The 25,415-nt window shown below is 37.1% G+C and overlaps 1 protein-coding gene and 1 long non-coding RNA gene across 3 annotated transcripts in view; one reads left to right on the top strand and one right to left on the bottom strand.

Moving 5' to 3' along the window:
- The window catches only part of LOC131216977 (probable WRKY transcription factor 40), a 30,640-nt gene extending 7,861 nt beyond the window's left edge, over window positions 1-22,779 (top strand). For both annotated transcript variants that reach the window (XM_058211633.1, XM_058211634.1), the window contains exon 4: window positions 22,286-22,779. In XM_058211633.1, the coding sequence (XP_058067616.1) occupies window positions 22,286-22,678 (393 nt within the window). In that variant the 3' untranslated portion in view covers window positions 22,679-22,779. The remainder of the gene's footprint in view (window positions 1-22,285) is intronic.
- LOC131216978 (uncharacterized) overlaps window positions 1-25,415 on the bottom strand; it is an 83,173-nt gene that overhangs the window by 45,797 nt on the left and 11,961 nt on the right. The gene's annotated exons all lie outside the window — the stretch shown is intronic.

Genomic DNA, 25,415 nt, shown 5'->3' with positions numbered 1-25,415 from the left:
ATGCTTGAATTTAAATAACATGGAATGCAACTGCATAAGGGAAATCATGCACATCCATAGGAGTATTGAGAATCACTTCTCAACGCCCACAATTCGTGTAATAAGTTACACTTAGATCATTCATGCATTTCTACCAACACTTAGCATACATGGAACAACATACATGGCGTATGTTGGAATACATGCACTTAGACAATTCCTTTTACCAAGGAGTCGTCATACATGCATCTAGCATACATACATGACAAATAATCATGGCAAACACAAGTGCGTATTTTATACGTATACAGTACTTTATAAATATCAGGAATGTAAGGTAAACACAACATTTGGCATGTGAAATCTCATCCATAACAAGAATAAATCACTAAGGGATTGAAAGCCTTGAAAACCATAACCTATACACTTAAAGTCCGCACCTTAAGCATCGAGTTGTCTAAGGCAAGAATAGAAAGGAGATACAACAACACCAAGTCTAGTCTAAGCTCTAACACGTTAGGGTTAGGTTAACTTACCCCAAGAACTCTCGTCAGAAGAACGATTCAAAGTGAAGGTTCGAAGATGAAGAAGAACAAGGAAGAAATCAAGATGATTCACCAACTTATCTCTCTCACTTTCTCTCTCTTTTCCACTCTCTTTCCAAGCTAAGGTTAAAGAAAATCGTATGGAAAAGAGGGCTAGGGTTTAAGGACTATAAATAGGCCTTTTCTTGATGAAAATAACGGGACAAGGTATACTTAGGTTATAACCAAAGTAAGCCTTTCTCGATCCAACGAAGCACTTCGGGTTATAACCACGAAAGGTCGGACTTAAGCTCCTTGACCATGGATCTAGGTCAAGCGAGTTTTCATAGCGACCGGCTCTTCAGATCAGCCGTGGCGGACCGCACTCAATTCAATGGATAAAATTGGGTCAGAATCCAACGGTCAGAATGCTTAAAATCGTCGCGCAAGCGACACGACTCAGATTTCAATAAAAGCTTAATAAATTCCAACCGTTCTCACACTCTTCACTCCGAACTCAATCAAATCGACCCAGAACATCGGATCGACTTGATTTTCGAGGTGAAGATCAAGCCCACTGACTAAGATCATCGCCATTGGACTTAGTCCGATCCGGAGATGGATTTAGTGATGGATCATAGTAACGTAGTGCTCACTAATCTACACGATTAGCCATGATACAATTTAAAGTGATTGATGTGGATTTCACAAGCAATCGAGTAAAGCACTAATTACCCCAAAACAACTACTTAAGGAAAGATTAACACAAAAATTCCAAGGTCGTTACAGCAAGTGTCCCTATCCACATGCTAGCTGCCATAGATATTCCCATCAGCCTCCTTCGTGACCTCCAAAGGGACTTCTCATACTTCTTCTGGGGATGGGAAGGGAACAAAAAATGCTATCACTGGTTGAGCTAGGATAGGATTGTGCTCCCAAAGCCTGAGGGGGGGCTAGGTATGCATAGCCTTTAGTCACTTATGAAGGCTTTCCGCTTGAATATGGCTTAGAACGCTAGCTAGGTACTTAGGTAAAGCAAGCTATTGGTGTGCCTTCATGGGAGGTAAATATGCTAGGGATTTTCAGTCAGTGGGTAGTGCGTCGATTTATCCGTTTGCATCCCCCTTTTAGAAGCACGTATGCAGGATGAACCGAATATTGAGGTCCACTCACGTTGGTTGATTGGGTGGGGGGATTGCTGCCTCTAGACAAAGGACTAGATCGGTCTAGGCCCCCTCTCAGCCCGGAGACTTCCTATGGCTATAACTGCTGTGACGCTTGCGAAGGTAGCTAATGTAATTGGCCTAAATGGATGGCGTCCTTAGTTCTCGATGAATGAGATCCTCCCGCAGTCGGTTAAAGATCATATCACAGATGAGGGTTTTTGCACCTCGCATGGGGAAGATAAATGTATTTGGACAGACTCCACCTCGGGAGAGTTGTAGGTCAGGTCAGCGTGGCAACATATCAGAGAGCGTGAAACTAATAAGTTTTGGTCAAAATGGGTGTGACACACAAAGCTTCCACCGAAACTCTCCCTCCTCACATGGAAGTTCATCTACAAGGGAATCCCGATAGATGCTAGGATTCAAGGTAAAGGAATCTGCATCATCTCAAAGTGTGACTACTGCCCTTCCTCACCCTAGATTGAAATGATTGACCACCTATTTTCCATTGGTAACATGGCTAGGCAAGTATGGGAATATTTCAAAAAAAAAAGGTATGGGAATATTTCGGGCATACCTTCAATATCTTCAGGTGAGTTTCCCAGATGACGAGTGGGATATCCAACATATGATGGGTTGCAGCCGTTGTCTCCAACAGATTCTTCTAGCTAAGGGGACTCATGCCCATATTCATTTTTTGGGAGCTATGGAAGAGTAGAAACAAGGCCCGCTTTGACGATATCGTGATGCATCCCATGGAGGTTTTCTCAAGCACCCTCCATTGGACCAGAATTTACGGGCCCATCCTGTCGCTCCCAAAGGCCTCAAAGTTAATATGGCGCAAATTCTGTAAAATTTAGGGATTCCGTTCAAAAGCCCAAACCATCGTCAGTCCAGCTTGTCAACTGGTATAAACCTCCCCATGGTTGGATTAAGATGAATGTTGATAGCTCAACGTTGGGTAATCCGAACCCCTTGGGAGGTGGGGGCGTTGCTAGGGATATCTCAGGAGCCTTTATCTTTGTATTTTCAGTTGGATATGGATTTGGTTCCAACTCTAGGGCTGAAATTAGGGCAATTCGAGATGGCCTCTCTATATGCATGAAATTTGGATTTGCAAAAGTAGTAGTTGACGACTCCAAGTTGGTCATTTCTGCCCTATCTAAACAAGCGGGTTGCACCTGGACCATGTGGTATTGGGTGGCCAAAATTTCTTCCCTCATGAATTTAATGGAGGTTTACCTTGTCCATATTCCTAGATAGGCGAACTCGGTAGTAGATGGGCTCGCTAAGATGGGCAGTGTCAGTTAAGGTTACCAGTAGTTTCTTCTGCAGAGTGACCTCCCCTCTCCCATCCATGGCTTGTTGGTCCCAGATAGAGTGAGGCTAGGCTTTATTCGAGATATCTAACTCCCTTTTTTGCTTTTATTTCCCTTTATGATAGGTGGGTCTGCCTCCTTTTCTTGGTAGGCCTGCCCGAAATATCTCGTTTGTGCTTCCACAACTATATTTACAGATCTTATGAATATATTTGATGGTTTTTGAAAAAAAAAAAAGGCATATGGGAATGAGGAGATTAGTCCATGCATACCTGATTGGGAAGAAATTCTCGATGCCACAATATTGTCGAGAAGGATGCTTGGTCTTCGTCACCTTACACCTTTGGGAAGACATTTTCAATGCCACAGATGGATGCTTGGTCTTATGTATCTTACAACCCTTAGGACAACTTTTTAATGGGACTAGGATTTTTTCTACGTACTCCACTTTTGTGGTAAATGATGTCGTAATCAAGTGTTTTATGCTCCACCATAATATATATAACTCCACCAACCATCATAAATACATAGCCCAAGGTGGACTTCTTACTATTAAGACAGCTTGTAAAATCTGGATTTGTATATTAAATCAGTTCCAATCGGTCAGATATTTTATATGTGAGTGTGAAGTCCTTTATCATATTTAGGTAGCACAATACTTTCTTAACAACTATACAATGATTCATTTATAGATTGCTAAGGTACCTGTCCAACATTCTAAGTGCAAAAGCAATATCCAAATGTGTATAAATATGAGCATACATGATGCCTCTTACTGTTGACACATACAAAATATCTTTCATCGTGTGTCCTTTTCTAGGTCTCTTAGGACAGTAAAATTGGCCAAACCTATCACCTTTTACAATAGGTGCTTGGTAAGGAGCATAACCTTACATATTAAACCTTTTGAGAACCCTATGAATATAGATCCTATGCGACATGCCAAGTAATCCACGTGATTTGTTGTGGCTAATCTAAATGCTAATGATAAAGGAGGCATACCAAAATCTTTCATCTCAAAATTTTAAGATAATTTTTTAGTCTCGTACAACAATCCAATATCACTATTAACCAACAAAATGTTCTTAACATATAAGACTATTATAATAAACTTACTCCCATCGACTTTCACATATATACAGTTATCTGCAATGTTTTTAATGAAACCATATGAGGAAACAAATTCATGAAACTTTAGATACCATAATCATGATGGACTTCTTAAGCTTGTATACTAGATATTCTAAAGATTGCCTATTTTCATAGGTTTACCTTATTTTATAGAGGTGAATAATAGGAGAAATCATATATTTGAAGCTATTAGGTGTAGAGAGGAAGAAAAAGGTATTCTAATTGTCTTTATACTAGAAAGCGAGTCTAATTTTTTATGGAAATCTACGGTCTAATTAATTGTAGTGGGAACTGTGTGGAGTTGGAATATGTTATATGAGGAGTTTAATAATCAATATCTCCTTAAAAATGTTTAAGATAGGAAAAAAGTTGAACTCATAAACTTGGAGCATGGAAAATTATCTGTCAAGGAATATGAGACTATACACTAAGTTGTCCAAATTTACTCCTACATAGTTTAAAAGGACCTTAAAATTAAAAAATTTGAGAGAGGAGTGAAAACCCCCTTTCACACTAGATGGTGGCATTAGGCCTTTCCACATATGTGGAAGTGGAAAAAATAGCTTTATTAATAAGTAAGATTATGAGAACTGTTGGAAGGACCAAGAATAGAAGAGAAATGAAGCGGGAATGAAGAATAAGATCGCACCAACACTCTCAAAGTATTCGAATTCTCAATATCAGATGTCATAGGGCAGGTTATGTCATAGCCTCACCTAAAGAAAAATCGACTTCGACACATGACTACGTAAAGCCTCTACTTGAAGGAGGGCCACAACTTGAGGAAGTGTTAGTGCAATGCTATGCCTTTAAAATGCCCCACCCAATCCCAATGTAGGCATAGGTACATAAATTTTAAGATGAAATTTTTGTTAAGGGGTAGAATGTAGACCTTAATTTTTATTTATTTATTTTTATATTATATATATATATATATATATATATTTTTTTTTTGTGCACAAGTAGATACACGAGTGTCATTTTACCCATGTATTTTAATCAATAGATTTTTTTTTTTTCGACAAAGTTACAGAGATGCATACGTATGTATATACATGTGTGGTCGAATTTAAATCTTTCAAGTACATTTTATGGTCATCTATGAGGTATGGGTATGAGTCTTACATTGTTCCTCTAGGCTTGTTGCCCTAAAATAGTTACTAATTAAAATTTTGAGGGCCCTAGGCATTCTTCCAATACTCATCCATTCTCGACTACCTTAAACAAAATATAAATTACAATATAAGGGCCTGTTTGCATTTATTCATCACATTTGCATATGATTAATCACATATCTAAACTAAACCATAATTAAATAATTTAAACTATGATAAATTAAACTTAAACTTTAAAGAATAGCAAGGGTGAGGGTTATCTTTTTTAAGGACTCTTCCATCCTCTTCTTGTGTGGGATGCTTTGGTTTCTCCTTTTGGAGCTTTTGTTAGGCTCTTGTTTTTTTTCACTTATATGATAGGCGGGTCCCTAGCCTTTTTATTGGGCCTCACCTGAATATGTATTGGTCTTCTTCCCTTTAATAATATTTCTTCCTTTCCTTAAAAAAATTTAAAGTAAGCTTCATGAATCCAAATTCAACTGCTCGAACACTACTAATTCTCTCTCATATCTCTACTTTTAAATTCGTTACAAAGTCTTAATTAAAAATAAATTAAAACCTTAAAGTCTAATGAAAATAACCATCTAGGTATTCTTTATCGTTTGCTCCTACTTATCTTGAAAATCTATAAGAGTTATTAAATATGGATGAGCTACAAGTTAGTTCAATCATATCCACCATAAGTTTGAAATAGACATAATGGAGGTAAAATGACTCAATGCATAACAATTGCAATGCCTTAATTAGATTCAACTCATATTTTATCCGCTATCATAAAATGAACATACAATAACCATTTAAACAATGACTTTAAAAATTGATTGCAAGATCATTTACACAAAAGTGGGTCCAATTAACAATTTGATTAATCTATTCATTAGGTACCATCATGGATTGCTTATGATTTTAACGAATCACTTTTTTTTTTTATGCAAGTACAACCATTCCATCCATGGCTTAGCATAAAGGATGGTTATAGAAAAAGGCCAAATTAAGGATGCATATGTTATTCGAACGGTGAGATATTTTTTCATGACAGCCCATGAAATGTATTCTGAACTTAATGGATAATAGATCAATCGATTGGACTATAGAGCATTATAACTTACAATTCTATGAGAGTACTTAACATACTTTTTTCCATTATATAGAGGAAAGCACTTCAGCTCTTGGGGCTTGATTGGAAGCTTGTAATTGACACCCTGATCCATAGATCAAGTGGTAGACTGAGTGAAAGATACCTCTTTTCAATACTGAGGTCTTGGTATCGATCCCTATTGGGGGTGGCTAATAGTGAAGTGTGAATTGATAGTGGGGTGTAAAAAAAAAGCTTGCAATTGGAGGTAAATGAATTAAGAGTAAATGGCTTACTCAGCATGTGTTTGGATGCGAGTAAATGAAATGCATTTAAAATTCAAATATTTTGTTTGGATAGGAGTAAATGGGAGGATTTGGAATGCATTGGAGTTTTTCAATATATTCACAGTAAATATGTGATATCCCTAATCAGCTTTAATATCTCAAATTAGTGTACATATATATGAGATATTTAATAGATTGATTGCAATAAGCCAATAGAAATATGTAATTTAACAAAAAAATAAAAAATCTTAAGCCTTGGATGGGCCACAAAAAAAAAAAGGATCACAAACAAGCAAGTTGTTAATGCTTTTTAACCGTCCATTTAAATAACGAACATTTAAACGGTTTGGATTATTTTATTGGTGTGATTTTGGTGATGTAGCCAATATTTAAATGATTTTGGTGTAACATCTCAAATTTTCATAGCCCACATTCATACTCATGCCCGAGAATTCCGAGTGTTAATAATGTAAAAATTGGATGCTTTAAAATCGCACATTTTTTTTATAGATAAATCACATCTAGTTACATTTATGAAGGTAACCATTTATGAGAATAAAATCGACTGTATTTATTATTCTAATAGAATTTAAAAAAATATAAAAATAATTCTTTAATTCCCTCTCAATGGGAGCTTATTACATTATCAAAGTTTGCAGCGGAGAATAAATAAAAATAATTCATGGTGTTATCCTTCTTCTTTTCTTTTTAAAAGAATCTTCCATAGAATGATTATTGGTCGTATCATCAATTTGTAATTCACCTATAATATCTGTATGGTTGGAGAGGGTCAATGCCCTACTCATAATGATGGTTATCCTTTAAGATTAACAATAATTCAAGAGATTTATAGGAATAATGTGAGGGTTTTGATACATCTCGTACTCTACTACTATGAGTGGTATCAATATACACAACCAATATACACGAATGTATGCCTAGCATAGTGTGTGGTCTATCATACGTTGTGGTCATCACAATGTGGAATATAGTTCATAGAAAACCCAGCTTGCCCCACATCCCATACCATAAAGATTTGTCAGCGTGTCCAACATTAATGTGGATTTATGCAAACATCTCAAGGTGACACAACAATGCGATTGGAGAATTTACGTGTCATGATGTATTTATGGAGCGACTATTTACGACATCCAATCCCGAGAAGTGATGTAACATTCATGGTGATTTACTTACATCGATTGTGCACCACTCACCAATCCACGGGATTACGTGCCAACCAAGAGGGCCTCTATCCGAAATGTATTACGTCCATGAAAATATATATGGACCACTATATATGAGGCCTATAACATATCAATTGTATCAATAAAAAAATAAGTCAAACCATGAGAGTTCTGGAATTATAGGACACATGCCCAATCCATAAAGGGAGGTAGCACAAGGCTAACCTAATAAAGAAGAAAAGTAGAATTAAACTATCTTAATAAAAGAAAAGAGTAGCAAATAAGCTAACTCTACAATAATAAGGGGAGATGATCAAAAGGTCAACTCCATATAAAGGTCAACTCCATATAAAGTGGAAGCACGCGTCGCTCTCAAAATTAGTAAAAGGACAAGGCTTGTATCCATCACCCCACATAAATTCATAAAAATCACACATAATTAAAATTATACCTCAACCATAATTCCCAAAAGAAAAAATAATTGATAATGGTGAACCAACCGGTTGCATGGAAAATAACAATAACATGAAAGTATGCAAAAACAAGATAAATCATATTAACTCAAATTAGTGTAAGCTTAAACGAATCCCTCGCCTTAGCATTAGATTTAAACCCTTGGTAGATCTCGATGTAGGAAAGTTTTTATATGAATTATGACATTGCTTGAACAAGAGGGAGACACCACACATGTGAAGGAGGAGGATGATGAGCGACTAGGCTTTCTCTTGCTCTTTCTCTATCCCTTTCCCTTTCTAGCTCTTTCCCTTTCTTCTTTCCTTTCTCTTTTTCTTTCTCTTTCTTGGATTTGGGATCATGGGTGTGTGAGAGAGGGGGTGTGTTTCACATCCCTCTTGTATTAAGTTTCTCTAATTTGACATTTTCTAACGATTTTTCTTTAAATCTAATTCATCTAGTATGTCGGGGTTGTCGAATAGGGACAAGGTATATAATTTTCTTGGTGATCCGAAATTTAGATTGGTCTATCTTTAAAATTTTCCTAACGGGTGTCAAAACGAACTTATTCTCAATTAATGGTCCAACTTAATGATCAGGACCCAATTTTGGGAGAAATGTGTAGTCGGGATAAGCAAACACTTGGATAAAATTTAGTGGTTGATCGATGATGAAAAATTCTAAATATAAAATTTCACCTTTTGTACTAAAAAGAATGAGCTGGCTTCAACATTCAACGGTATAGAATTATAAATAGGGGTCTAAAGTTTGTATAAGCTCGTAGTCATATAAGACTAAAGTGTAGTCCAAATTTAAATTGCAATGGATGACAATAAGTGGTTAAATCAAAAGATCCAGATATATAAGGAGTTGGTAAGCGTCAAAAGGATAACTTTGCGCCTAAGCAAAAGCCTACCAAAGTAGGTCTTCATTGGTCTATATTATGGGTAATCCAAGTCTTTCATATGAAGGAAAATATCTTATTATGATTACCTACGAGGTTTCTTCACTCGATGGACACTAAAATCAATGGTCAAGGGGCTGATTTATCAATTGGGTCACTTTTACAATGATCTAAGGGCTAAAATTTGACATGTATGGTTAATTTATGATACATATATGGTATAAAATTTTATATCAAATGGATCGTGATAACCATGTGATTTAGAATTCAAGGGTCTAGGTTAATGACATTTTTATAGTTATTGCTGATATGAGAGTTTTGAAAAATCTAAAGGTTTTACATGGTTATAGGCATGCTTTAAGTAATTCTTACAAAAGAACTTATATTTAAATCATTATAAATAAAAAATTATTCACCAAATTAATTAAGAGAATGTATATATATCAATAAACATAATGGATGGTCAGATGACATGTTAAAAATAGAAAAACTTGATGATTAGTACTCTGATCATGTATGTAAGTGGGTGTATGGTCAGTTTTGTAAATAGATGATCATAAGTAGGTTTTTGGAGTGATCAATAGGTAGAACATGTATACTATTAGATTCAAGTGACTTGTTCACATGTGTAAGTTTATAAGATTGTAATTATGATAGTGGGTTAAGCATATTCATAGGTTGTAAACAAGATGAACAGATCAGAATTTCAATTTGATATGTATACGAGTAGATGCAGATATCAACTAGTTAGTTTACTATGATCAGGTGGTCGAAACTCAAAGTGGACAGTCAGATATCTTTACCTATCAGTGGATAGTTGGTTGAATGGTTGGTTATGATGAACAAGTGTGAGTACTTAGATATATGATAATCTTGTCTTAAAATTAACAGTCGGATGGCTTGATCTATGGATGAAGATCATTCTCAACGATTAGATTCATGATGGAGAATGGATGTAAGGTTAGGATAGCTAAATTGGTATCGTACACATGTCCATACTAAGTTAAACTTTATAATGATACTTAAGAACTTTCAATACTCGGGTATTGAAAAGTTCGGAGTGTTACATTTAGAGCATCACTAGCATGTCAAATGTATGGTAGACATATGCATAGCACCACCTTTTTTACTTGCATGACTCTCTAAGGGAGCTTAAAAAAGCATTTCACTCCATTTACTTCCAAATCTTCTCTTTAGTAAGGAGGATTTCATTTACAAACCCATTTACTTCTACTTCATTTCATTTACATGCATTTACTTTCCTCCTTGAATGGTCGACCCGCTTGATTCCTGCGCACCTGCTTCAGGCCTTTGTTAAAGAGCCGATTGGGACTACTAGCTGAGGTCCTCTCTCCTCTCTGCACCCCTTGCTATCCTAGTTCGTCTTCAACCACATTAGCGACGAAGGAATCTGCACTTCCCTATCGGCTAAAAAATGCATCTGGACGCCCTCCTCTTCTAGGGAATTCTCAATCCGATTAGCAGCCCAACTCCTCTGAATTTAGGCAGAGAAGAAGGCCTGGTCGAGATGGTTTTGGCATGCGAAGTTGCCTCCCAAACTCTCCATGCCGGTTTGGAAGCTTATCCACAAGGCCATTCCAGTAGACGTCAGAATCCAAAGCAAGGGCATCTCATTCGCATCTAGGTGCAACTGCTACCCCGCTCCGTCGGCCCCTTAGACAGAATCTATTAACCACCTGCTTGTATTGGGGACCAAAGCCAAAGTGGTATGGTCCCATTACACCGGGGCCCTGGGCCTGGGCAGCCCATCCACTTCCTCGACTGTTAATATGACATCTTTCTTGTAGGCCATAGCCACCTCCTCCCCTAAGAAATGGCCCATCGTGGGCCTTATTCCAGCCTTCATCTTCTGGGAGCTCTGGAGGGCCAGGAATGTGGCTCGTTTTGATAGCTACGATATTCCTATCATCGTCATTCTATCCAATATTCAATGCTAGATCAACTAACTTGGCCCACTTCTCCTTGCCTACAAAACCGCCAACTGCCTCGCATCAGTAGCCCAAGTTGCCTTTGGCATGCTCATTTGCCCCTTACAGCCCCCCTCTCCTCGCATTGTCAAATGGACCAGGCCGTAGTCTGGTTAGATTAAGTTGAACGTCGATGAATCAGTGTTCACAACCCCCAAGTGTAGGGTTGCGATGTAGTAATAATCTTAGTGAGACCGAGGTCGAATCCACCGGGACTAAACTTGTATGTATTATGAAAGGAACTAGAACTAAATCTAAATATGGAATAAAAGAGAGTAATTGTGAAGGATTTATCAAATATTAAAAGTGAACTAGAGCACCAAGGATCCACTTGTAGTGATCAGGGAGCCCTCTTACTTGATTCAAGTACCACAATTAGAATTGGAGTCCTATCTTATCCAATTAGAAGATATAACAATTAAGATCAAATATAAACTTTCCTGGACCTAATTCTCAATGGAGGAGAATTGTAATAATTGGATGGGATTCCATCACCAAACCATGGCCATGGGACGATGACCAATAACAAGATTAACCAATCCCACAATCTCAAGATCAGGAAAAGAAGATACTCAAAGCTATTGCAAATCTACTGTAATTTGAGTCACAATAAACCATTAAAAACTGAAAGTATTTCTTAAATATCAAATTAAAATCAAAGAAGGTTCAACATAAACATGAATCAAAGTAAGAGAAACATCCCATCATGCTACAAGCTTCACCTCTTAACCCTAGCTAAGAGGTTTAGCCAACCATAGACATGATTGGACCAAAGTCTCTTAAGAAAAACATGAAAATAACTAAAGAAGAAGAAGAAAAACTCTTGGCGATGGCTTCTCCACCCTTTTGCTCCACTCCTTAAACCTAAGAAGATGCCTAAGAACATCCTAGTGTGTCCTATTTATAGTTGTCGAACTTCAACTTTCGCACCTAGTTGGAAAACTCTAGAAACCGGTATGGGTGCACATGGTTTGGTTTGGTCCGGTTCCGGGGTGAAACTGGAACCGAACCATTCCTTATGATTGAAGGATTTTCAAAATTGGAATCGGACCATTAACACCCTAAAACCAAACCGAAATCGGACCATGAAAATAGGTTCAGTTCTGGATTGGTTCTATGGTTCTGGGCTTTTTATAATCCAACCCAATTGCATGTTCTATTTTATAATTTAGCCCATTTCCATTCACATTGTAATTTATTTGATGAATGGTTTAGATATTGTATATGGTGTGAATATATATATATATATATATATATATATATATATATATATATATATATATATATATATATATATATATATATGAAAACAATCAAAAGGTACATTGTAAACCATAAATCATGAGTCAAATATACAACTAAAATATATTGTAAACTCACGGTTCTACGTTCAGTTCCATGGTTTGGTTTCATGGATCGGATCCACGGTTCGGATTTACTGTTTAGATCTATGGTTCGAATCATAGTTCGGTTCAGTTCTACATACCCCAAAATTGGAACCGAACCGAACTAAATAGTTCTTTAATTTTTTGAGCCAGAACAAGAACTGGTGCACTTTAGAACTGGATCAAACCGGACCATTTGGTTGGTTCCGGTCCAGTTCCATGGTTCTATCGGTTCAATGTGCACCCTTAAAAACGGCCTCAAATTTACACAGTTTTCTAAAATAAACTTTACTATGCGTAATTTCACAGAATGACCCAAAGTTTCAGAATATGCTTCTTCAGGACAATTTAAGGAATATGTTTGTTTTCAAGACAATTTCAGGATTCCTTTTCTTCACTTCAAATATTTGATTCTTTTCATTCATCACTTGGTTATCTTGGATCTTTGGCAAGTGAATTCTTCAATCTTGGTCTCCTAAGATCCATCCCTTGCCTTAGTGATTCTTGAGCATTAAATCCATGCTTTTAACACCCTTTTCAATCCAAGCTCCTATATTCACTTTGCAACACAAACATGAGTAAAATAAAATATTAAGTATTATCATGTTCATAAAACCAAGATATAAATGGAGGATAATATGCAATATTTGACCCTTAACAATCAGCACTAGGTAAACCAAGCTCCTCGGCTAGAAATGTGGCAGGGAACACCCTCTTCACGTTCTCCCACTCCTATGGATTCAGATTTAATACTCATGCCAAAATCCGAGCGATCCTGGATGGGCTTAGCCTCTGCGCAAATCGCAGTGTCACCAAAGTGGAGGTCGCTAGTTATTTTCTATCAGTTATCTCAGCCCTCGTCTTAGGCAGATCCTTATCCTAGACCATGTGGTATTGGCACACCAGGATCAAGCACTCACCCACTCATTCGAGGTCCGCTTCTCGCACTGTCCAAGAGAAACCAACTCCCCAGTTGATGAGTTGGTGTGTTTGGGAAGCGCGAGGTGGGAGGACCATGTCTTCCAGGATGTTAATGTCCTCCCTGCCAAGATTCAGGGCCTTATCTTCTTAGATAGAACCAGACTGGCAGCATTCGTATCGCCTAACCCGTGTTCACGTCTTCATATTTCCCTACAATTCCCTGTTGCGCTTATGGTGGGAGGGCCCACATGTCGGGTCCCTCCCGAATCTCAAGTTGTAGTACAGTCTTTTTGTGATGATATATGATTATTGGTTTTTTATAAAAACAAAAAAGACATTTCAAATACCATTGACCTGCATTTACTCCCAATTCCCTACATTTGCCTCCATTTACTTCTATCCAAATTGCCCCTTAAAGGAAAACTTCGAAAGGACTAACCCCAAAGGATTAAAATGAGAAATTCTCTAGTGCTCTCCAAGCACAATAAGTTTTAGTGTTCCTAGATACGTTGAGATACTTAGACAATCCAATCCATTGATCTAAACTGCCCATTAGATCCAGCGCGCGTACAATTCTTGGGCTACGGTGAAAATATTACACTGATTTGACAAATATTAACCATCGATTAGTTACCTTTAACATGGACAGTAAAGATCATTCACACAAAAATATGTCAAATAAACAATTTGATCCAATTATTTGTTAGGCACCATCATTTAATGTGTATGATTCTGAAGAAGAACTTTTGTCAGGGAATCATACACTTCCCATAATGGCTTGAAAATTTGATAGATAAATAAAATAAAGCTAAATCAAACATGGACTGGATCTTCTGATCATTACAATTTTCTCATGGCGGCTGATAAGATGTGCTCTAGGCTTAGTGAACAGTTCACTCCGATCCATTGGAACATTCAAATTCAAATGAACTGATTCAACTAAAAGCACTGTAACCTGCATTGCTCTGAGAGAACCATAATTTATCGTGCTCTGAGACGACCAAAGCATTTCTCATTAAGAATTATAGAGATTTTATTACAATATATGAAGAAAATTTTACAAAAGGCTTCGTAATTAATGCAAAATTTACATTTTGGTATGAAAATAATTTCTATAAGCTACCTCATTATGTAATTTTCATCCGAGTAACTTCCATTAAGTTTCTGTTATAATTCTTGATTGAAGCAAATGGGTTGGTGGCTTAGGTGGGCCCAAGTGTTATACTTATGAAAAATCCATCCCAATCATCAGGTGTTTAACCTCATTTTAGCCCAAGAACCCAAAACTTAGCCCCATCTGTCATTCGGTTGGACCACGTGAATGAAAAAGTGTAGAGGGAAACATTCACCACCAAACTATTTTCTTTCGTGGGCCCACCTACATAATTGATGGGACTGATTTTTTGGCACTAGGCCTAACTTTTGGTGTGGCAACTAATTGATGGAATGGATTTTATATAATCATCATGGTGGGCCTTGTAAAAATAATCATGGGTTTAGGTCTCTCCATACTGCTTCGGTTGGAGATTATTTTCAACGTGAAAAACTAACCTAGCATAGTAGTCGGGTACACATGAGAATACCACTCAGAGAAATTATACCCCACGTACATGCGACGCAATTAATACATACACCCACTCTCTGTTGGTTATATATATATATATATATATATATATATATATATATATATATATATATATATATATATATATATATATATATCTGAAAAAAAGAAAAAAAAGAATAGAAGAGGATGGCATCAGATACTCATGTTGTTAATCCTTCATACAAATAAATACTTCATCTAAGTACTCATACTAGCTTACCAAGCTCTAATTTTATTTGAAGTTAACACTACATTACATAGTAGAAGTATTGAATGAAAATGGCAATGGGCCTGGTGGCCCAGCCTTGTAGGGCCAGCACTTAGCCCCTAAATATGGCCTGAATATTGGGTCTGGGCTTGAAATCTAGGCCCAATGTTCGGGCCTAGTCAGTGATTAATGGATAGTCCAGTTGGTCCAGTCCAATCATCAAGTGGGCCACCATTATGTAATAAAAATATATGGTTTAAAGACATGCTAATCTATTCGTCCTACACATGACACTAGTTGGATCTAGGTTATGTTTCAACGGTAGAACAATTTCTATGACAAGACTCGGGGTAGATGAAGTTTCTCAAAAGATTTTTTTATTAAACTATTTCCAACCATTGATTATTTAAATCTTTTCTTTAGAGGGTCCTCCCTGCAGGGTAATGATATGCAATGTGAATGATTCAACAACGGAGATTCCTTGACCATAATATGAGCATTTGTATGTATATCATATCTATCACATGACTTTTGATAGGAGAAACATTTCTGGTTAGACCCATTTGTGAAAGAGTGGAGTGAATGAGAAACATAGCTAATTTTGAACCATTGATGAAAAAGAGGATAAATGGTTAGGGGTTAAAATGGGCCTAGTAATGTTCAACAAATTGGAATTCATTTATTAATAGATTTTTATCTTCCATTTGAATGCATTTATATTATTCTTTTACTTGCCGTGATAGGTGAAATTGCTATAGCTCGTCAGTAATAAATACTTAGAACTAGAAATCCAAAATCAAATAAAATAAATAAGGTCGTGATTTGTTTTGTATTATTATTATCACATCAATTTTCCTTCAATTGACATGAGACCATTGCAACCCTAGTCCTGTGTTGAATAAGAAATGTTTAATCGTGTTCATTGCCCTACACTAGTAACTCATCTTGAAAAAATAGAAATAATCAAACACAATTAAATGTTATTTATAAGAACGTTTCTTTATCTATGAATGTAAATAAGGAAAACCATAGGAGGAAGCCATTTGGATGAATATAAATAATCAACACAATAATAATCAAATACAAAGCTTTGTCAGTTAAGCTTAATGCACAACATGTGTGTAATGTTGATCGAGTGCCTTCAATCATAGAGTAGATAAGGCAATTTTGGTTCGATCGGAGCCTCTATCAGTTTAATCGAAAATTCCATATTCGATCTTGTTGCTCGTTATGATGTTTTGCACATTTTTGGTTTGACCGAATGTGTGTGAGTTGGTTCCATCCAATCTGACCGAAGCTCCCACAGTCCAACTGAATGAAATACATAAGTGTGGGTTTTATTTCCTAATTTTGTATGAGAGTATATAAGCAATATCCTAATCGCAATTTGGGTAGAGTAGAGTGAGAAAGCATAGAGAGAGAGAAGGGTTTTGTGATGTAGAGTGGGTCGTGTACAGTTACATGGCTAAGATGGATCAGAAAAGGCCAGGTCGACGACAGAAGTGATCCAGCCATCGGACCTTAAATCAGGCATATCTCACAATCCGGAATGAGTTATCAGATGTAAAATATATGATTTTGGGGTAGAACGAGCTACTTTAGCCAACTAACCCCACTACGCTGGGTTACCAAGTCGGATTTACGAAATACCGCCAAATCAACAGTCGTTTCCATATTTTAATTTTGTTTTTACTATAAATAGTAAGTTTTAGTCTGATTATAACTCTTCATCCGTTGGGCTTTAGGAGTTGCGTCCGATGTGAAAAGAGCTTAGAAAAATTAGGAGAACAACTTGGTGAAGCTAAATAGGACACTTACTATTTTTGGCCGAAAACCTTGCGCACTAGTAGACATCACCGACCGTTTATAAATAGTAAGTTTACTATTTATAGTAAGTCATGAATTCTAGGAGTTTTAGTTGTAGTTTAATTTTGATTTATTTCTCATTGCTTGGTACCCCTATTTAAAAGGTTGTGAACTCATTTTTATTCATTCATCAATTTCGAATTTATTAGAATTTATTTCAATTTTTCTTGCTTTCTTTACTCGTGGATTCGAGAAGTCTCTGTGAGGAGTCCAGAGAAGTTTCATAGATTTAGAATAGTTATCCTCTTGAGGAAGATGGTGCTCGACCTCATGTCCTTCTATGCGTCATTTTAAAGGGGATTCTAGGGTTTCTATTGTAACTTGTTCCATTGCTTTTATGCTTTTGATTATAGTAGATTGATTATCGCTTTATGCCATGGTTTTTTCCCACAAGGATTTTTCACATAAAATTTGTGTTTTATGTGTTTAGTTGGATTTTTCTTTCTTTATTGCTTGTTTGATTTATATGTAAGTTTACTTCTGCACCTGACAAGCGGTGTTAAAGCTTATTGTGTCCCAATAAGTGGTATCGGAGCATAGGGTTGGGGTATTAGATTGAATTTGTTAACATGGCATCGAGGGGTTCAAATGTGAAATTTGAGATAAAGAAGTTCATAAGAAAAAATAATTTTAAACTATAGAGGTTGAAGATTGAAGGCCTCCTAGTTTAACAAGGGTTTTAGCGTGCATTCTTTGGGAAAGCACATCATCCAAAATCTATGAAGAAAGATGATTGAGATGAACCTGATTAGAGGATGATTAGTATAAATAATTCTTTTTGGACGATGAAGTCTTGTACAATTTCATCAATGAGATGGCTATTACGGGCTTATGGGTGAAGATGGGGAGCATCTACATGATGAAATTGCTCACCAGTCGTTTATATCTGAAGAGATAGTTGTATACTTTGAAGATGGTGGAAGGGTTGGATCTATCTAAGTACATTAATATCTTCAACAACCTAGTTTTCAAGTTGACAAGCATAGAGGTGAAAATCAATGAAGAAGACAGCACTAAATTTATTGATGTCTCTCCTGGAGTCCTACGAGTATTTGGTTGATACTTTATGCTATTGTAGGGATACCTTAGATGTCAAGACTGTTATCTTAGCCCTTTAAAGCAGTTGAGAAAGAAGAACAGATGTGAAGGAATTTCTAAGGATGAATTCTTTGCTCAAGGAAGATGGCCTGAGCGAGAGAAGGAGAAATTGCGATCTAGATCTAAGTAAAAAAGTAAAGGCAAGTTGAAGTATTGTACTTGTCAGAGAGTGAGACAAATGAAGAAGGACTGTTCATATCACAAGGCTCATAAAGAGGAGAAATCAAATGATTCGCTAAAGGAAGCTAATTTAGCATAATCTGGTTAAGGAATGAGCGGTTGTAATGTATGTTCAATGTCTAGGGTTGATCATTTCTATCATGAGTGGATTTTGGATATGGAGGCATCATACCATATGTGTCATCATTGGAGTTAGTTCACAACATATAGCGAGTATGATGGTGGCATGACTCTTATGGGCAATGATCATGCCTGTAAGATGTTTAGAATTAGTTTGGTTCACATCCAAATGTTTGATGGGGTGGAGCGTACTCTAACCGATGTGAGGCACATTTTAGATTCGGAGAAGAATTTGATCTCTCTAGGAGCTCTAATGCACTTGGGTGCAAGTTCGCCGGTTATGAAGGTGTCTTGAAAGTTTTAAAAGGGGCACTCACAGTTATAAAAGCACAGAAAACCGGAAATCTTTACAAGTTAATCGAGAATACTATATCGGGCGGATTTGCAGTGTTTGTAGGGGAGTCCACGTCAACATATTTATGTCATGTATGCCTGGGCCATATGAACAAGCGAGGTATGAAGATACGTTTTGATCTTCGTTTAATTTCTATTTTAAAAATTTTTAATTTAGATATATTTGAGCATTGCATATATAGAAAACAATCAAGGTTAAGCTTTAAAATCAGGAAGTATGTTAGTAAATGCTAACTTAACTATGTGCATTCGGATGTATAGTAGACATCGTCCATTATTTTTGAAGGAGGATCATCATTTTTAATTACATTCATTGATAATTTCTCTATAAAGGTTTATGTTTACTTTATGAAACACAAATCTGATGTTTTCATTACTTTTAAGATGTGGGAGGCAATGGTTGAAAATCAGACTGGGCGAAAAGTAAAAATTCTAAGAATAAATAATGGTGGAGAATTTACTTCTAAGGAATTTAATCGATATTGTAAGAATGAGGGGGATAGCGAGGCACAATACAGTGAGGCATACAACAGAGTAGAATATTATGGCTGAACGTATGAATCTTACTCTTTTAGAAAGTGGTTGGAGCATGTTGAGTAATGTTGAGTTGGGCAAGGAGCTATGGGCTGAGGCCATCTCTACGGCTTGGTATTTAGTAAATCGATCACCCTCTACAACTATTGATTATAAAACTCAAGAAGTATAATGTGGTCAGGTAGTTGATTATTTAGGGATACAGATATTTGGTTGTGATGCTTACTCTCATTTACCATCAGTTGAGAGAGATAAGCTAGACCACATGGTTAAGAAGTATACTTTTGTTGGCTATGGCGATGGGGGTGAAAGGTTACATATTGTATGACCGAGTTTCACAAAAAATCATATTTAGCTCGAATGTCAAGTTTGATGAAGGTTCCTTATTTTGAAAGGATGAGCATAGGAAAATGAAAAAATTATTGATTGATGTTGAAACATACAGGGGTGAAACACTTGAAGAACCTGAATCATAAATAAAGGTATAAGAAAAGGTGGAGCAATCATCTATCAAGAGAAATTCACAAAGCAATAACAAGGTATCGTTGAGATACAGAGATGACTCAAATATTACATTTACTCTCATTATAGATGAGGGGGATCGGTATACTTTTCAAGAAGTACTAGGAGACAGAGAAGTGGATGACAGTGATGCATGATGAGATGGACTCTTTATACAAAAATGAAACATGGGAGCTGGTGGAGTTATCCTTTGGGTGTAAAGTAATCGGTTGCAAGTGGATTTACTGAAACATTGGATAGGTACAAGGCTAGATTGGTAGTGAAGAGTATGCTCAGAAAGATGGTATTTACTTCAGTGAGACATTCACGCCAATGGTAAAATAAGTATCTATTAGATTTCTATTAGTGTTGACTGCCTAATATAATGTGGAACTAGAATAGTTATGTGAAGACTATGCTTCTATATATGGAACTAGAATAACAGATCAACATGAAATAACCAAAAGTGTTTAAGGTGCGGGGAGAGGAGAATATGGTTTGCAAGTTAGAGAGTTCATTGTACAACTTAAATAATCTCCTAAGTAGTGGTATAAGAAATTTGATTATTTCACATTCAATTATTAGTTTTTCAGAAGTGTATTCATTCATTGTGTCTATTTTATATCACTTAATGACAGGGAATTCATTATTCTAGAGTTGTATGTTGATGATAGATGTGTTTATCATCAGCCATATCATGTATGAAATTGATATATTGAAGGCTTAGTTATTTAGGACATTTGAGATGAATGATATGGGAGCTACAAAGAAAATTCTTAACATTGATATACATATAGGCAAAAATAGGAGCAGGCTATGGTTTTCTCAAGAGGAGTATCTTGTGAAGTTGTGGTTTTCTTAGGAATATCTTGTGAAGGTCTTGATCAAGTTTGGATTGGAAAAGGCCAAACTGGTTAGCACACCCCACGTTGCTCACTTTCTGCTTTCTTTAGAGCAATGTCCTGTGTCAGATAAAGAAAAGTGGTATAAGTCACATGTGCCCTACTTAAGTGGAGTTGGTAGTCTTATGTATGATATGATATGTACTAGACCGGATTTTTCACATGCGATAGATGTTGTGAGTAGATATATATCAAACCCCAACAAACAACATTGAGAGATAGTGAAATGGTTACTTCGATACGTACGAGGTATGACGAAATATGTCTTGGTTTTCAAAAATTCTATGGAGAAACTTATAGACTATGTGGATGCGGATTATATAGAAAATGTAGATACTAGAAGGTCGATTTCCGGTTACTCATTTGTGTTAGTGGGTATAACTATTAGTTGGATGTCAAAGCTTTAAGCTATTATTGCTCTTTCCACAATCAAAGCTAAATACATGGTGGTGATGAAAGAGTACAATAAGAGCTTTGTTGGTGTTGATTTTGAGATTAATATACATAAGACTAGGAAGAGTAAAATTAAGAATGAAGAATAAGGTCATCCAAATAACCTAAAATGATAAAGAGAATGTAAAGATGGTTCCACCATGTGCTATAGAAAGATGAGAAGGGTATGAAGGGCTTCTTTTTATTTTTTTATGTACTAAAGATGGAGCCTTAAATACGAATTTTGGTGAATGGGATTTGTAAAGCTATATGTAAATAAAATAAAATAAAATAAAAAATAAAAGACAAAGAAAAAAGAAGCAAGGACAATGATATGGTGATGATGATGATGATGGCATAAATTAAACAATAAACTCATGGTAAAAGAGAAAAATGATGCCCAACCTTATATTTTAAGTGTTTGTTGAGGACAGGTAAGCTAAGGATGGGTGTGGGTTGATCTGACTGATTTGGGTTGTCCTGAAAGGGTTCGTAAGTTTTTTTCCCTTTTCCTCCTCAGGTGGCCTGTCCCAGTTTCCAGTTGGGCCTGTTTCTGCCTCGATGCATGCTCGGTCCATTCTGTTTTAGGCTATTGTTTCCCCTTGCATATGATAGGTGTGGCCCTTTTCTTTTTGCTAGGGCTAGCACGAATGGATGTACATTTGGTTTGATCAATGAAATAGTCAGTTCTTAAATAATAATTGAAAAAAAATGGTTGAAAAGTTCGATTTCCACACCTTTACTTTGAAACGGAAAATAGGTATGTAAACATTTAGATCTTTTAATACTTATACTGGACTACAACACATTTATGTGGTCTCTTCCATTTGAACAAAAATGTGCTTCATCTAAAATCATAAAGAACAAAAAATAGCATTTGATTTTTCAAATACAAGTTATGGGTTCGAGCTTTAACTTAGTTACTTATCTCTCACTTAATATTATGATAAGTTGATGAGTGACCACACAAACATATACAAATGATTGAATGCATTGATGGAAGAAGTTGCATTAGAATATAACTCCTAGCTCTTTTAATACTTTGAATTCCAGGTGCAAAGATGTGTGGATGATAAATCTATTCTCGTGGCAACATATGAAGGAGAGCACACTCATGCGCTTAGCAATGGACTTGAAGGCTCAACCTCTTCACCACATGGCTCAGACCCTGGTTTAGCGTGTTCTATCCCAGTTAATCCACTTCGACCAACTATCAGCCTTGATATGACCCTATGTGGGACCGATCAAGAGATAAACAGACCCACTCAAAATTTCAATAGCAACAACAACAACAACAATAACACCACCACCGCCGTCGCCGCCACCACCACTAACAACATGGCTGGGTATGTGGCATCTTTAACTCGAGATCCCAACTTCATTGCAACCTTAGCAGCCGCGATTGCACGATCCATTGTAAACCCTCCTTATTCACCCAAGAGGTGAAATTTAAAGTTGAATTATTAGAAATCATTCAGGTTGGAAACAAAATTAAGAATTTTTATAAATTTTTAGGCTCGAAAAGACTCCTTTGTAAGTGATTTTTTTTTTTAAATTCTACATTCTTTAGGGTGCATTTGGTTGCACCCTAAAGAAACTAAAAGGAAATTACTAATTTAGTTGAATCAATGTGAACACTGGAAATCGGCGCCCACGCAGGTTGGCGTGTTTTGGGTTCGATTTGTGGGGGTGATTAGGCTGATTTGTGGATGTTGGAGTCGCCACTAGCCAATTAATCTCAGAATCCCACAGTTGGCTAGAAACCGCAGAATACGTAAGGTTGGAGAAATTCGAAGACTCTCTTACCTTAGATTGACTCCTGGTCTGCGATCTGGGATTCCGAGTAAGGGTCCTCTGTTACGAAGAGGGAAGGTGTTAAGCACCCTTTATGCCCATTTGAATGCAAAGTCTCTACTTGGTGTGGTAAGGAAATATTAAGGGATGGATGCTATGGTCGAGATATGACTAGGCACACATGGATTTCTGATGCAGTAAGATCCAAAATTTTGGCAAGCTACAGAGCATATGTCCGGGAATATGTCTAGAAAGCGGATGTAATGATGCTTATGCCAAAAGGTGAAGAAAAAATGACTAAATTGCTAGGAATTCCTAATGTGACAGGATCCGATGTACGACAAGTCACAGATCATTCATTCACTAGAGATCTAGAGAAGAAGGGGGGTTGAGAAGGGAATAAATGTCATGATGAATGCTTGTATGAAAAATAAATGGATCTTTAGCTTGATCTTGAGTAGGCTAAGACATGGACTGAACCATGATCAATCCGGGCTAGACTTGGGGATTAGGATGGTTGGGAAGGTAGGGAGTAGGCTAAGGGGATAGCTAAAAAATCTGGACTTAGAGGCTTGAAATCTCCTCTTCACCCTCACTCTCTTCCTCCCTCTCTCTCCCTCCCTCTCTCTCTCTCTCACTTAGCTTTGGAAATGAGAAGTTGTTGTTTGAAATGTGAAGAGGAGAGGGCTATTTATAGCCTTATGCAATGGCATTGATGTAATTGCTAAGTTTGAGAGGGGTAAAAGCTGACAAGACATCTTGAAATTGGTTAAGGAGAGAGGAATGCCATGTGGCGTGCTCTCATTAGCTCTTGGATGTTGGTAAAATGGTAAATAAGGTAGGCTGGGGGTAAATCCATATGAAAGTTGACTTTTGGGTGTTGTGACAGTTATTGCTTGGAGGACACATGCGCCCTGCGAGTGGCGGTAATCAAAGTACTGCCGGCGGTAGTCAAACTACTGCCCGGGCTGGGTTTGGTACGAAGCTCGTCCAGCTAGAGCAGCGTAAATTTTTGAGAGTCGGCGCTAGTCGGATTACTGATCGGGTACAGTTTCTCCTAAATTTTGGCTAGTGGGCTCTTTTTGGGGTCTTGAGAGCAAAACAAAGTCCGCTCTGGATATTTGGCTCGAAATGGCTCAAAATTGGCTCAATCATGACCCGAAGTGGCTCGAAAAATGGATGGATTGTGGGTGAAGTTTTGGGTATGCTTTGACTTGAATGATGGCTCGTGATGGCTTAGGTTAGGATTAGGGTTTAAGCTGAAGTTATGCTGGGTTTAGGATGAGGTTTGGGTTTTAGTTAGGTTAGGTTAGGATTAGGCTGGTTTTTAGCTTACAGTTCAGATTAGGGTTTAAGCTGAGATTAGGGTTTGGTTTAGGATATGATCATGGTTCTCGAATTGTCTTAGCTTTTTCAAGATATTAACCTGTCTAGGGTGTCTACAGATGACCCTCTTTGGTTGAGGTTGTGAGCAACCGAGCGCCAAAGCGAGTGGACACCCCACTCTTCTGGTCAGAAAGGCTAGTAGTTCTAATCCGTCACCTGCCATTGTATCATTATTAGTCGACTGTCTGAAAAAGAGATGACTTGCACATATCATGAGGGTGGAGGAAAATGTTGCGACTGTCCCTGTGCGTTCTGCGGCATTACGGGTCACCAATCACAAACCTTTCACGTAGATTATTAATAACATTGGAGGGAAGTTTGAAAAGTAGGGCCTCTACGCGTTCTGCGGCCTTATGAGAAGTCTAATACTTGTTTGATTTGTCGTTTCCTTTGCGACATAATCACCCTAGGAGTATTCGTTCCGTTTGATCGTCAAAGTGGTTAGCTAACCTGCGTGTTCGTGCGGCCTTATGGGGAACTCACTATGCTGACTTGGATTAAATTAAATTTTTTGAACATTCCAAAATAGGTACATGCGTGTAATCCTTTGCCATGTAGTTTGCTGATTCTGATACTTTAGTTACAATGGATTGTCTTCACTTTGAGTTTGATTATTCTTTCCAGAGATAGATCCACTCATTTCTACTAGCATTCGTATGACTGTCCAGATATAGAGTTCGGACCAATCGTACATGTATCATGTATGGATTCGATCATCCCCTGGGGAAATCGGAAGAGATCAAATCTTATTTAGCTATTTGCACTGACCGCAACTGGAGAATATGGAAGATTCCTCAGTGTACTGTGCGCCATGTGCATTTTGAAAACTTTGTTTGAAAGCTATTCCCTTTGGAACTAAACTCCTTAGGGATTTTATTTGGAAATATTTTTGGAAGATTTCTTAGTTTACTCCGTTCGATTGTTCACACCCCAAGTATAGGGTTGTGATGTAGTAATAATCTCGGTAAGACCGAGGTCAAATCCACAGGGACTGAACCTTGTA

The sequence above is a fragment of the Magnolia sinica genome, chromosome 10 (assembly GCF_029962835.1).
Source record: "Magnolia sinica isolate HGM2019 chromosome 10, MsV1, whole genome shotgun sequence".
NCBI classification, from domain to species: domain Eukaryota; kingdom Viridiplantae; phylum Streptophyta; class Magnoliopsida; order Magnoliales; family Magnoliaceae; genus Magnolia; species Magnolia sinica.
The sequence above is the reverse complement of the archived record's forward strand: the minus strand, read 5'-3'. Positions and strand labels throughout refer to the sequence as shown.